We start from the raw sequence: 12272 nt of genomic DNA on the forward strand, positions 1-12272 counted from the left end.
TAGTGATAAGAATTGTAAAGCTTTTTATCTGATATATTGTATTTCTTGCCATTTTGATCACTCCAATAAATAATTCCTCTTGAATAGTGGGGAGATGCAAAAATGAAATCTTTTAGCTTTCCTTCAGTATAGCACATCAAAAGTAGTAGTAAAACTTTTTTGTTTCAAAACCTGAAAAATTCTTGTAACAAAACTTTAAATTGGAAGGTCTTTGATAGGTTGTTCAAGGTATTATTGTTGGTATTTCTTTCACAGAAGTAGTTCACTTCTTTTTCCTGTGTAATTCTTGTCCTTATTTACTTATTAGTCCTCCAAAAAGGTCTTTCCCTATGTATTGGATACCTTCTTGTTCTTTTTGTGTCTTGAGCCTATCAAAGTCCCTTTTGACCTATCCATTTGTTGTCTCTAATTCTCATTGCTTGACCATCTCATATATCTATTTCTGGTTATTCTTAGTTTTAACAATACATAGTGCTTTTGATAATATGCTAGTTCATACTTACTATCAATCTGTCTATTTTCCTTTGAATTACTTAAATTCTTTTTAGATTGCTCTAAGATTTGTAGTTGTATAATATTTCTAGAAAAATATTTATATTAAAGAGCTAAATGGACTTTTATATTGGCAAATAGTTTGAGATCATTGAAAGCAGTGCAGTCCATTCTCATCTCTTCTAGCTTGATTCTAAACGTAGCTTATTATCCATTTGTAATACTAACCAAAATTCTATTGATGGTCTAATTTAATTTGATAGACTGGCATTCCAGCTACTTATCATCATCTGAACAGTATTTGTTTTTTCCAGATTGTGATTAAACCAATGTCAATGTATTTTGGGTCATAATATATTCCATAAGGATGTTCCATGGTATTTCAGAATTTTAGGCAGTTAGTGTTATCTCATTGGGGATTTAGGATAGTTGGAGAAACTCACCATACTAGAAGCTTATGCATAACATTACTCATGAACAAGGCAAACTTCTCTTATATACACATATTAATCTCTTTGATTTGATTTTATTTTGTTTAAATATTGTGTTGAAAATTTCACAATCCCAGCCTTATCAAAATTTCTTCATGACTTTCTCTCATAAGTGGCATTACTGCTTTACATGATATAGATTTTATTTTTTAAGATTTTTTGCTAGGCAATGGGGTTAAGTGGCTTGCCCAAGGCCACACAGCTAGGTAATTATTAAGTGTCTGAGGCCGGGTTTGAACCCAGGTACTCCTGATTCCAGGGCCAGTGTGCCACCTAGCCGCCCCACATGATAAAGATTTTTAAAAAATTCTTAGAGAGTCTAACTTTGTTGTCTCCTCTACTGGTGATGAGAATAAATGCTTTTGAAAATGTCTTTCTGTTCCAGTTTGTGTTTCTTACCTTCCAGTTCCTTTAGTGATGGTCTCTGTTTAATCTGGTTCAGCCAGACCTAGTTGTTGTTCTTTTTTTTTGCAGGCATATGTTCTTTTCGCTGTTTAGTGAGATCTTAGATATATTTAAAATTTTTGAGGGCTTCATTTTTGTGTTAGATGAAAGTGATTTCATAATCAAGGTAACTAGGTAATACAGTGATTAGAATGCTGAACCTGAAGTTAGGAGAACCCAAATTCAAATTTAGCTTCAGACATTAAGTAGCTGTAGGAACTTAGACAAGTTGTTCTCATCTGTTTGCCTTCTCTGTGAGATGTGAATAGTAATAGCACTTACCTTCTAGCTTTATTCTTAAGATCAATGAGATAATTGTAAAGTTTTTATAAGCAGTGTCTGGCACATAATAATCACTATATAAAAGTTAGCAGTAATAATTATTATCTTGGCTTTCAACAAGCAGTGGTAATCCTAGATGTTTGTAATTGGCAAATTACAATGCTCAGTTTGATATATTGCAAATGTTAATATACATAGTTTCATTTTGACCATGTAAATTTACCTTTTGTTTAGCTTATTTTAGTTTTATAATTTTAAATAAACATTGCAGAATTTTCTTAATTTTTATTTTTAGATAATACATTACTTATTACAATGTATTAGGTTTTTTTCCTCTATAAGATCAGTTTCTGTGTCCTTTTAACTTGTTAGCATAACTTTTTTTTTTTTAGGCATTGGGGATTAGTAATTTGCCCAGGGTTATACAGCTAAAATAAATATTTGAGGCTCCTTATTGTGTTAGGTCTTCCTTATTCCAAGGCAGGTGCTCTATCCACCATAGTCACCTAGGTGTTGTCCCCTTGTTAAAATATAATCTTGAACTTGATTATGTGTGTATTTTCCTCTAGAGTACTAATTTGAACTAAGTAATAAAGCTTTTCATTTCAGTAATTGTAGTTTTTGAGTAATTGTGTAATTTTTAAAGTTTAAAAATTCTTGAAATCCTGTTCCACTCTTATTTTTACATTTTTAATTTGTGTACTATTACTTCTTAGGACTGATAATTCAATTAAAAATCATTGGAATTCTACTATGCGAAGAAAAGTGGAACAGGAGGGCTACTTACAAGATGGAATCAAATCAGAGCGATCAGCTTCATCAAAACTTCAACACAAACCTTGTGCGACTATGGACCATTTGCAAACCCAGAATCAGTTTTACATACCTGTTCAGGCACATATTTTTAATCTTTACTTTTTAATTGCTTTTAGTAAATGTTATAGTAAAACATTTATTTTCTTTTAATTACTGGCCCAGTGTTGCAAGTCCAATTTTATTTAATAGAGGCTAAAAGAAAATAGTTATTTGCATTTCTAGACTGGGAAAAAAACATTTAAGAAAGTTATAAAAGAGGCAGCTACTACAGATTATAATCTTAGCTAGATATTAGTGGATATTTTTGTTTACAGTATGTTTTTATCATAGACAAATTCCCCATTTTCCCCCATTACTTATAGTTTTGATCTTAATTGATTGAAGTTGGTTAAAGAACTTGGCATATACATATTCTAATATTGTAATTCCCTTGGTCTATGTTTATTGGGTGAGTGGTAGACAATTTTAACATTAAACTACAAATACTGTATTTTTATTTAGTCTTAATTGCATCTCACTTATCTAAATATCAGGTTTTACCAATACCATTGTCTGCAGGGGTGATATAAATCAGTTCAATTTAGTCAACAATTGAATTCTTGACTAAATGAAACCTTGTTTCCCCCTCCGTGTATATATAACTGGTTGTTTGACTGAATTTAACCAGTCTTTTTTTTCAAACTGGTTTGTATATATATATACCAATATTGTCAAGAAACTGAGGAGGTGGGGATGCAATTCCTTAAGCCAAACTAAAACTTAAATAAAATCCTATTTATATTGGAGAGTACTTTTGTCACTAATTAGTTGAATAGCATTTGATAAATAAATCAGCATCTGTAAAGAGGGGATTGTGAATTCAATAGTATCTATTGTCCCATCTTTAACATTTTGTGATATGATTTTTTTCATTGTTGTTTATTTATCCATGTAATATAAAATAGATGAAGTCTAGAACTGGAATGTCGCCTTCTGGAGTATTATAGCAAATTGTCATTTGGGTTAACCATCATAGAAAAATAAGGAGGAATTCATATTTCAATTCTTATGGGATCTAGATAAGACACTTAAAAGGAAAAAAATCCCCTATACCTTTTTCTTTCATTGTACACTACATTTTCCAAAACAGTCCAGTAAACTGAACTAAAGAAAGTTAAAGAAACCTCATTTAGAATGTTGTCATAGTATCAGTAATAACTATGTTGATATCTTTAAATATTTGGACAAAGACTCCTTTTTAATTTTATAGACTATATTTTATTTTTATCTATATTGGGAATGGAATGGGATGAAATTTTGCCTCCAAGTCCTATCTTTTGAGTCTGATCTCCTCTAAGTAATATGAGCACCTTTAGCCCTATTTTTGGCATGTGGAAGTTGCAGCAGGAGCCTCACTTACCCAAAATGGGGACTTCTCAGTTTTTGGCAGAGGGATAACATAAGTTTATTTAACGGTGAAATTAGTGGGTTTCAGCTAATGACTGACCTCAGGACTTACCTATTTGATCTAGGAGAGAATTCAAGTCTTTTCTCCCAAATGTTCTAATCATGAAAGAGATCCCAAGTTAAAATTGTAACTAACTTAAATTTTATTTTTCAGTTCCCTCAATTATTCAGTAAATTAATTTAAGAAAATGTTCAGTGTCAGCGAATTGTGAAGACCCAATTAATACATAAGAAATAATTGGTTAGAAAAGAGATTTGAGATTTTCCCCTTAATCCTGACATTTTACTTGTATCAATGTATTATAACATTTTAATTTTATAATGTATTAAGAAATTTAATGTGATTATTTTTAGATCCCAGGCTATCAGTATGTGTCCCCAGAAGGCAACTGTGTAGAACATGTTCAGACTTCTTCTGCTTTTATTCAGGTAGTTTTTACTTATAAAGAAAGGACATAATGTACTTTGAAAGTGTGGTAGAAGTCATTCCTTATCTGCACAATCAAAATAGTACTATCATTTCTGTCTAGCTTGAGGGCTGGTCAAAGGAAGTAATGTTGAAAGTATTTTGGAAAATATAAAATGCTAAGTAAAATTTAAAAAGTTGTAATATTTGACAAACAGGTTTTTTGTGAGTTGCTTTTTTTTAAAACTTGTAATTGAATTATAAAAATACTCTTACTGAGGATTAGCATTTTTTAATTTTTGGAAATCGTAGGTTTGTGATAAGGAACTTCCAGTAAGGAAACGTGTTGCACCAATCAGATTGGTGGTTTACTTGATTGATTTACTTTAAAATGAATAGTTGTAGAGAGTTTCCTGAGGAACTGATAAATTAAGTGACCTGCCCAGGGTGACACTGCCATTCTGTGTGAGGGTAGAAACTGAACCCAGGTCTTTTCTGATTCTGAGATCAGCTCACTATCCTCTTATCATAATATGTGTCGTCTTAATGTAGCACATATCTCTCCCAGTAGTAAAATATAACCTAAAAGTTCATTAAAAATGTATTTGGGTCACTTGGTAACATTGGTTAGCTCATTTAGCCCATTGTCTTTTCCTGAATGTATAATCTGAAAATTTTGAATAACATTCTATAATAGATTAAGAAGGACCTAGAACAATTATCAAACATCCTAAAGATAATGAAATCTAGAACATGCATTAGTATAACTTTGACTTAATTTTTGTTTTGCTATTTCCTTTCTTCTTTTGCCTTTGCTAAATACTCATTTCAGCAGCCATTTGTTGATGATGATCCTGATAAAGAAAAGAAAATAAAGGAACTTGAATTGCTTCTTATGTCAGCAGAGAATGAAGTCAGAAGAAAGCGAGTTTCATCGGTAAGGATAGGTTAAAAATGGTTTATTTTTTTTTAACTTTTGCTTTTTCTATAAATTTTTTATATTCCTTCTTGTAATAAGTCAGCAACTGGAAAATGTGATAGTTAATTTATAATCATATCTAAATATAGATTAATAGCTCCTTAAATTCCCAAATTTGGGATAAATGGCTTAGTTTTTAAGGCAGTGTCCAGTGGTAAAAGAGCATTGGCTCTGCAGTCAGAGGACTTGAGTTCCAAGCCCACTTTATTTTATCATTACTTTTTTTTGCAAGGTAATAGGGTTAAGTGACTTAGCCAAGGTCATATAGGTAGTTAAGTATCAAATGCCTGGTTTGAACTCAGGGCCTCCTAACTCCAGGACCAGTGCTCAATCCACTGTGCCACCTTGCTGCCCCATTCCAAACACACTTTGGATGGTGTGATCTTTCTTGATTATGATGCCTACTAACTTTCTGAGTCTCAGTTCTTCATTTGGGAAATGTCAGCTTTTTTTTGACAGTGCCAACTCTAGATATATGACCTATGATATAGACCTATTTAAGCATACTTAAAGTTTTATGGTTTCAAGAAAACTTGTATAATAAATGTTGAATATGTAATCTCTTTGTGCTATTATAAATTTTATAAGAATATGTTTTAGTTTAGGTATATTTTTTAATATTTAATATTTATTTATTATCATTTTGTACAAATGTTTTTTATACATTAATAAAATGTTCTTGTTTAAGAGTAAACAAAATACCCCCTCAAATATAGACTCATTTGAGTGATAAAGTAAAGGGCGAGAGAAAAAAATTAAAATTAAAAAAAATATAATAGTTATAATTGTAGGTATGGCCAGGTGGTGCAATGGACGGAGCACCAGCCCTGGAGCCAGGAGCACCCAAGCCCATATCTGGCCCCATACACCCAACAATCACCCAGCCGTGTAACATGCAAGCCACCCCAATCCCACTGCCCTGCGAAAACCAAAAGAAAAAAGAAAAAGAAAAGACCCAAAATAAAATAAAATAGTAATAATAGTAGGGTTGGCTGGGTGGCAGACAGAGCATTGGCCCTTGAACCAGGAACACCTGGGTCCAAATCCGGCCTCAGACACCCAATGATCACCCTGCTATGCAACCCCAGGCAGGCCACCCAGCCCCATTTGCCCTGCACCCCCCCCCCCAAATAATGATAATAAAAAATGTGCTTCAGTCTTTGTTCCAACACCAAGAACTCTGTCGCAGGTGGATCGCATTGCAAAAGTTACTTCCATGTTTTTCCACCATAGCCATTGCTGATCGCAACTCCCTCCTTTCATATTTCTCCACTACCATATACTATATTTTCTCTCTCCTTTCACTCTGACTCTGCTGTAGGGTAGCTGAGTGGCACAGCAGACAGATCCCTGGTCCTGGGGCCAAGAAGCCCTGAGTCCCCATACCACCCCTTAGGCCCAGTATCCACCTGGCCCTATGGTCTCGGACAGGCCATCCAATCCCAGCCCCTTGCAAGAAGTAAAAAAGAAAATGTGTTATATCTAACCACTCTCCCCATGGTCCATCCTCTCCTCCATCACTCACATCCCCCCCCCCTTCCCCGTGTCCCCCCCTTCTTACTCCAGATATCTATACCCCATTGAGTATATATGCTGTTTCCTCTCCTAGCCACCTCTGATGAGAGCCAAGATTCCTTCATTCCCCCTTGTCTTCCCCCCTTCCATATCATTGCAATAGCTCATTGTAATAAAGAAAAATCTTATTATATGAAATATCTTGACCTATTCCCCCTCTCCTTTTTCTTTCTCCCATTACATTTCCCTTTTTTTTTCTATTGACTCCATTTTTACACCATATTTTATATTCAAATTCAGCTTTCTCCTGTGCTTTGACTATAAAAGTTCCTTCTACCTGCTCTATTAACTGAGAAGGTTCATATGAGTATTATCAGTGTCATTTTTTATGCAGGAATACATGCAGTTTATCATCATTAAGTCCCTCATATTTTCCCCTTCTAGGTATATTTTTTAAATTGCTATTTATATTGCTTATACAATTACCCATCTAGTTCTCTCAGGTTCAAAAATCTTGGATCACCCTTGACTCTTTTCTCTCTCCATCAATCAAATTATTCAGTTACCAAGTCTTGTCAATTCTTTCTCTCTTATATCTCTTAAGACAGGCCCTTTTTCTTCATACCCATAAAGCTTCTACTTTCAACAATAAACAAGCATTCCTTAACACATACTTTATTTTTACCACTTTATTTTATTATTATTTTTTCCATGTGCTATGGTACAAAGAATGAAACAATCCCTCACAAGAAGCTTACATTCTGTTGGGAAAACAAGTATACATATGTACACAATAAGTGTAAAGCTAATACATATAAAATTATAGAAATAAATTAAATAGGGGGTGGCTAGGTGGTGTAGTAGATAAAGCCACCAGCCTTGGAGTCAGGAGTACCTGGGTTCAAATCTAGTCTCAGACACTTAATAATTACCTAGCTGTGTGGCCTTGGGCAAGCCACTTAACCCCATTTGCCTTGCAGAAACCTAAAAATAAATAAATAAGGGTTTGAGAGGGAAGCCACAGGTCATTCATTGGGGTGCATCAGGAGAAGTTTTCTTGCAGAAAGTGTTGCTTCATTCAATCATTTTCAGTTATGTCTAATTACTTGAGACCCCATTTGGAATTTTCTTGATAGAGGCATTGGAATGTTTTGTCAATTTCTTCTCCAGCTCATTTTACAGATGGTGAAACTGAGGCAAATAGGACTAAGTAACCCAAAAACCAATCAAAAAAATTGGAAATTGGGGCAAAACTGAAGAGGGCGGCCCTTCTAGGCAGAAGGGATAGCCATTGCCATTGCAGAAAGGTGAGAGCTGGAGAGTCTTAAGTGAGAAACAAAAGGCATGCTAATTTGTCTGGATTGCAGGGTGTGAGAGAAGAGGGAAATAATGTCCTTAGGGACCAAGTTATGAAGACTTTAAAAGTTAAACTGAAGAGTTTATATTTCTTCTTAGAGCTGAGAGTTAGATTTGATTTAGTACTAGTATGACATGGTCCACTTAATAAAAATTATTTTGACAACATTTGAAGGATTGAATGAATTGGTGGAAAACTTGAAATAGAGGAAATAAATAGAAAGCTTTTATAATAATCTAGTTAAGAGATGATCATATCTTGAAGTAAGGTAGTTGTATAAGAAGAGGAGTTAAATGTGAGAGATGATGTGGAGGCAGAAATTGCAAGATTAGTCAGCTGGTTAGAAATATGGGGTGAGAGAGAATGAGAAATCTAGAATGAAGTTGAGATTGAGAGTCTGAGATACTGGACATGATGGTAGAAGTTTGGAAGAGAGTAAAGGTTTTAGGGAGAAGATGATGAGTTCTCTTTTGAATGTGTTTAGTTTAGGATATGTTGAATTTGAGTTAGACAATTGGTAGTGTGGAAGTAGAGCTCAAGGGGGAGATCTGTGAGTTCTTAGAAATATTAGTTAAACCTTTGAGATTTGATGAAAGTTCAGAGAGTGTTTAAAAAGAGAAGAGAGCTAGGATGGACCCTAGATCCTCCTCCCCAATGTCACACCCTTCTTAGGGGGATTGCATTCCATTTCTCTCTTGTCTTTATTTAGTTGTCATCTCAAAATTTTCTTTTTCTATATCCCAGCCTAACATGAAGCATAGGAATCCTCCTTGTCAAGAATAACTTTTCTTCATGTATCCTTGATTCCATTGCCTACCATCTTCTCTAAAAGATTGCTCCTACTATCATTTCCACTTTTTTTCCTTATGTTCACTTTATCCTTACTGGCTCCTTCCCTGATGCTTAGAAATACATTCTTCTCTTTCATTTTTGAAAAAAACTTTTGCTTGGTTCAATCATTCCAGCTAAATATCTTCATTCTAAAGTTTTCCCCCCTATTGTGGTTAAATTTCTTGAGAAAACCATCTATAATTGGTGCCCCTGTTTCCTTACCTCTCAATTTTTTCTAAATTCTCTGTAATCATTCAACTGTTTCTGCTCTCTCTAAAGTTACCTTAGAGTATTAATTGCTAAATCTAATGGACTTTTCTCAATAAACATGCTTTTTTTGCATCTACAGCATATTATACAATTGATCACCTATGTCTGCATGGTGTGTTATTTTTGGATTCAGTGACACTGTTTTGTTTGACTTCTCCTGGGATTCTTTTGCTGGTTCTTCATTCCATTCACACGTACTAAGAGTGTGTTCCCACCAAAACTCTGACCTGGGCCATTGGTCTTGCCTGCTGTTTTTAGGCTTCCCAGGCTTCCCCATTTCTGAATAAGCCTCTTGTGTTCTAAACCCCTCATTTGAGTAGAAATAGCTTACCTTGTATGAGCCTTAATGGTGACTCTTGGTAGAAGAACTTCTTTGACTTAGCTCTGCATTTTAACTATGATATCCTTTAGACTTTCTCCTAGGGGTTTATTTCAGGAGTTCATTTAGTTTGCTTTCTTTATTTTGTCCTCTGGTTCTAATAAATCTGGTCGATTTTCATTTATGATCTCTTGAAATAAGAGATGTCCATCCTTTTTTTTTTTTTAGGCTTTTTGCAAAGCAAATGGGGTTAAGTGGCTTGCCCAAGGCCACACAGCTAGGTAATTATTAAGTGTCTGAGACTGGATTTGAACCCAGGTACTCCTGACTCCAAGGCCGATGCTCTATCCACTGCGCCACCTAGCCACCCCTCTTTTTAAAAAAAAAATCATAGCTGTAAAGGAGGCCATTGATTCCTAAATTCTTGACCTGTTTTTTAAGTCTTTTTTTTTAGTGGATGTGTTAAATTTTCTTCTGTCCCCCCTTCCTCCCCCCAGTTTTTTTGTGCTGACTCATTGATTTTTCTGTTTGGTCTATTCTAGTTTTCAAGGAGTCTGTTAACTTGAATGAAGTTTCCTTTTAAATGATTTATCTCCTTTCAATTTTTTTTCTAAAGACTTTGTTTCATTTTTAATCTTTTGCTTCATTTCTTCTTGATATTATGCTCCTTGGTACAATACTCCTTGTAGTCCTTGTTGAAAATTTTTTTTTCTTTGAGTCTTTGCTTATAGTTATGAAGTTAGTCTCTTCTCTGTTTTGCATATCACTGTATCTCTAAAGAGAGTTTTTTACGTTGGTTTTTTTGCATGGTTTAGTCATCTCTCTAACCTTAGTTCCTGAATTGGGCATTTTGTTCAGGGCCAGCCTTCATCCCATTTTACCAGGGTAGGGTAATCAGCTCTTTGTTCTCACATTAGAGACTCATGAGCTGTTTTGATCTGAGTGATACCCTGTAATACTGGTTTCTGTTAATCCTATGAACTTCCAAGGTTCCCACCCTGAGACTTTTGCCAAGGGGCTTTCTGCTTGTGGTCACTGTCCTACATAATACGTAGATCACTGAACCATTTCTGATTATTCAGGGAGGCTACCAGTTTTTGCCTATGTTGGCACTGGCTTTTTTTATTTTGTATGGAGGAAAAATACATGTTTATTTTCACTGTCTAGTTTAGCTAAATTTAATGTTCTCTTCAAATAGGAATATAGGTAACAGACATTCTAAGGAGTCCTTGACAGAGAAAAGGTCAAGAACAACCTCTGTTGTAGAACATTATCTTCTTCTTGAAATTACATAACTTTGTTCATGTTTCTGTTTACTTAACCATACATAAATGGTAAAGCTCTTTTCCTTTGCTCTACCTTCCCCTCTATTTGTCCTGTAAACAATATACCAGTTTGAGGCAGGCATTTTTTTTTTTTTTGCTTTGTTTTCTGACTTCAGATCCCTGATGTCTTGCACATGGTATATATATATATATATATAATTTAATTGAAAGTTGGAGATACTGGGAAAATGTAACATAATTTTAACAATGGACAAAGTCCTGCAAAGTCAATATTTTTGATGCTTTTTGAAAACTTTTTAAACAAAGAATTTTGTATGGATATTTATTATATATTGTATGCAAGTAAGAGAGAAGCCAAATATTTGCAGAAAGGATAATTAATAACTTATGAATTCTGGATAGTTGAAATCATAGCTACATGTTATGAAACTGATGTGATCAATGGGTAAAATTAGAATTTTGGGAATATAAATTTATTCATTAGTGATTTTATTTGAATTTTCAAAAAAGTTTGAATTCATTAAAATATTTAGAAATATAATCTTAATTCCTGGTTTGGAATAGTGATTGACAGTAATCAGTGTTGAAACACCAAACACTAATAAAGTGATTGTTGGGAATAAGATTATGGACTATCACTAGGTAGATGTTGAATTAACACATTCATTAATTTGGCATTGTGAGCAAATTGGTAATAACTGATTCTATTACATGATAGAAAAAAATTAATTGAATGGGGGCAGCTAGGTGGTGCAGTGGATAGAGCACCGGCTGTGGAGTCAAGAGTACCTGAGTTCATATCTGGTCTCAGACACAATAATTACCTAGCTGTGTGGTCTTGGGCAAGACACTTAACCCCGTTGCCTTGCAAAAACTAAAAAAAAAATAATAATAATTGAATGAAAACAGTTTTCATAAAAAGAATGATACTTTAATATTTAAATGTGCCTAATACATAGAAATCCCTTACTAAATGTTTATTGGTTTGGAATATGTGAGTGTAGGGAAAGCATGCTGTATTTGAAATGGCAAATTCTGGTCAGGTAGATGGTTATAATATCAGCAGACCTGTGATCCTATGGGTTTAGAAAACTACCACTAAATAAACTTCTACTTACGCAAATCAGGACCTTCTCTGCAATTTATAAACTTAGAGAATTGCCCAGGGATTCCAATAGATTGTGTCTTCTCAGGGTTGTTGTAGAGCCTGGAGTAAGGTAAGGCAAAATTTGAACTTGAACCTTCCTGCTTCTGAAATGGACTTTTTCTTCCTCTGCATTATGCTGCCCCTATAGGTGAATGGAAGGGCTTTAAATGTGATCATTTTTAAATCATCCA

The 12272-nt window shown here is 34.2% G+C and overlaps 1 protein-coding gene across 3 annotated transcripts in view; it reads left to right on the forward strand.

Annotated features, from left to right (window-relative positions):
* Nucleotides 1-12272, forward strand: part of MYBL1 (MYB proto-oncogene like 1) — a 58666-nt gene that overhangs the window by 27978 nt on the left and 18416 nt on the right. For 2 of the 3 annotated variants that reach the window (XM_074199466.1, XM_074199464.1), the window contains exons 6-8: nt 2426-2603; nt 4326-4400; nt 5210-5314. In XM_074199466.1, coding sequence (XP_074055567.1) covers nt 2426-2603; nt 4326-4400; nt 5210-5314 — 358 coding nt within the window. The remainder of the gene's footprint in view (nt 1-2425; nt 2604-4325; nt 4401-5209; nt 5315-12272) is intronic. The other variant, XM_074199465.1, reaches the window with a different exon arrangement.

The sequence above is a fragment of the Macrotis lagotis genome, chromosome X (genome assembly GCF_037893015.1).
Source record: "Macrotis lagotis isolate mMagLag1 chromosome X, bilby.v1.9.chrom.fasta, whole genome shotgun sequence".
NCBI classification, from domain to species: Eukaryota; Metazoa; Chordata; class Mammalia; order Peramelemorphia; family Peramelidae; genus Macrotis; species Macrotis lagotis.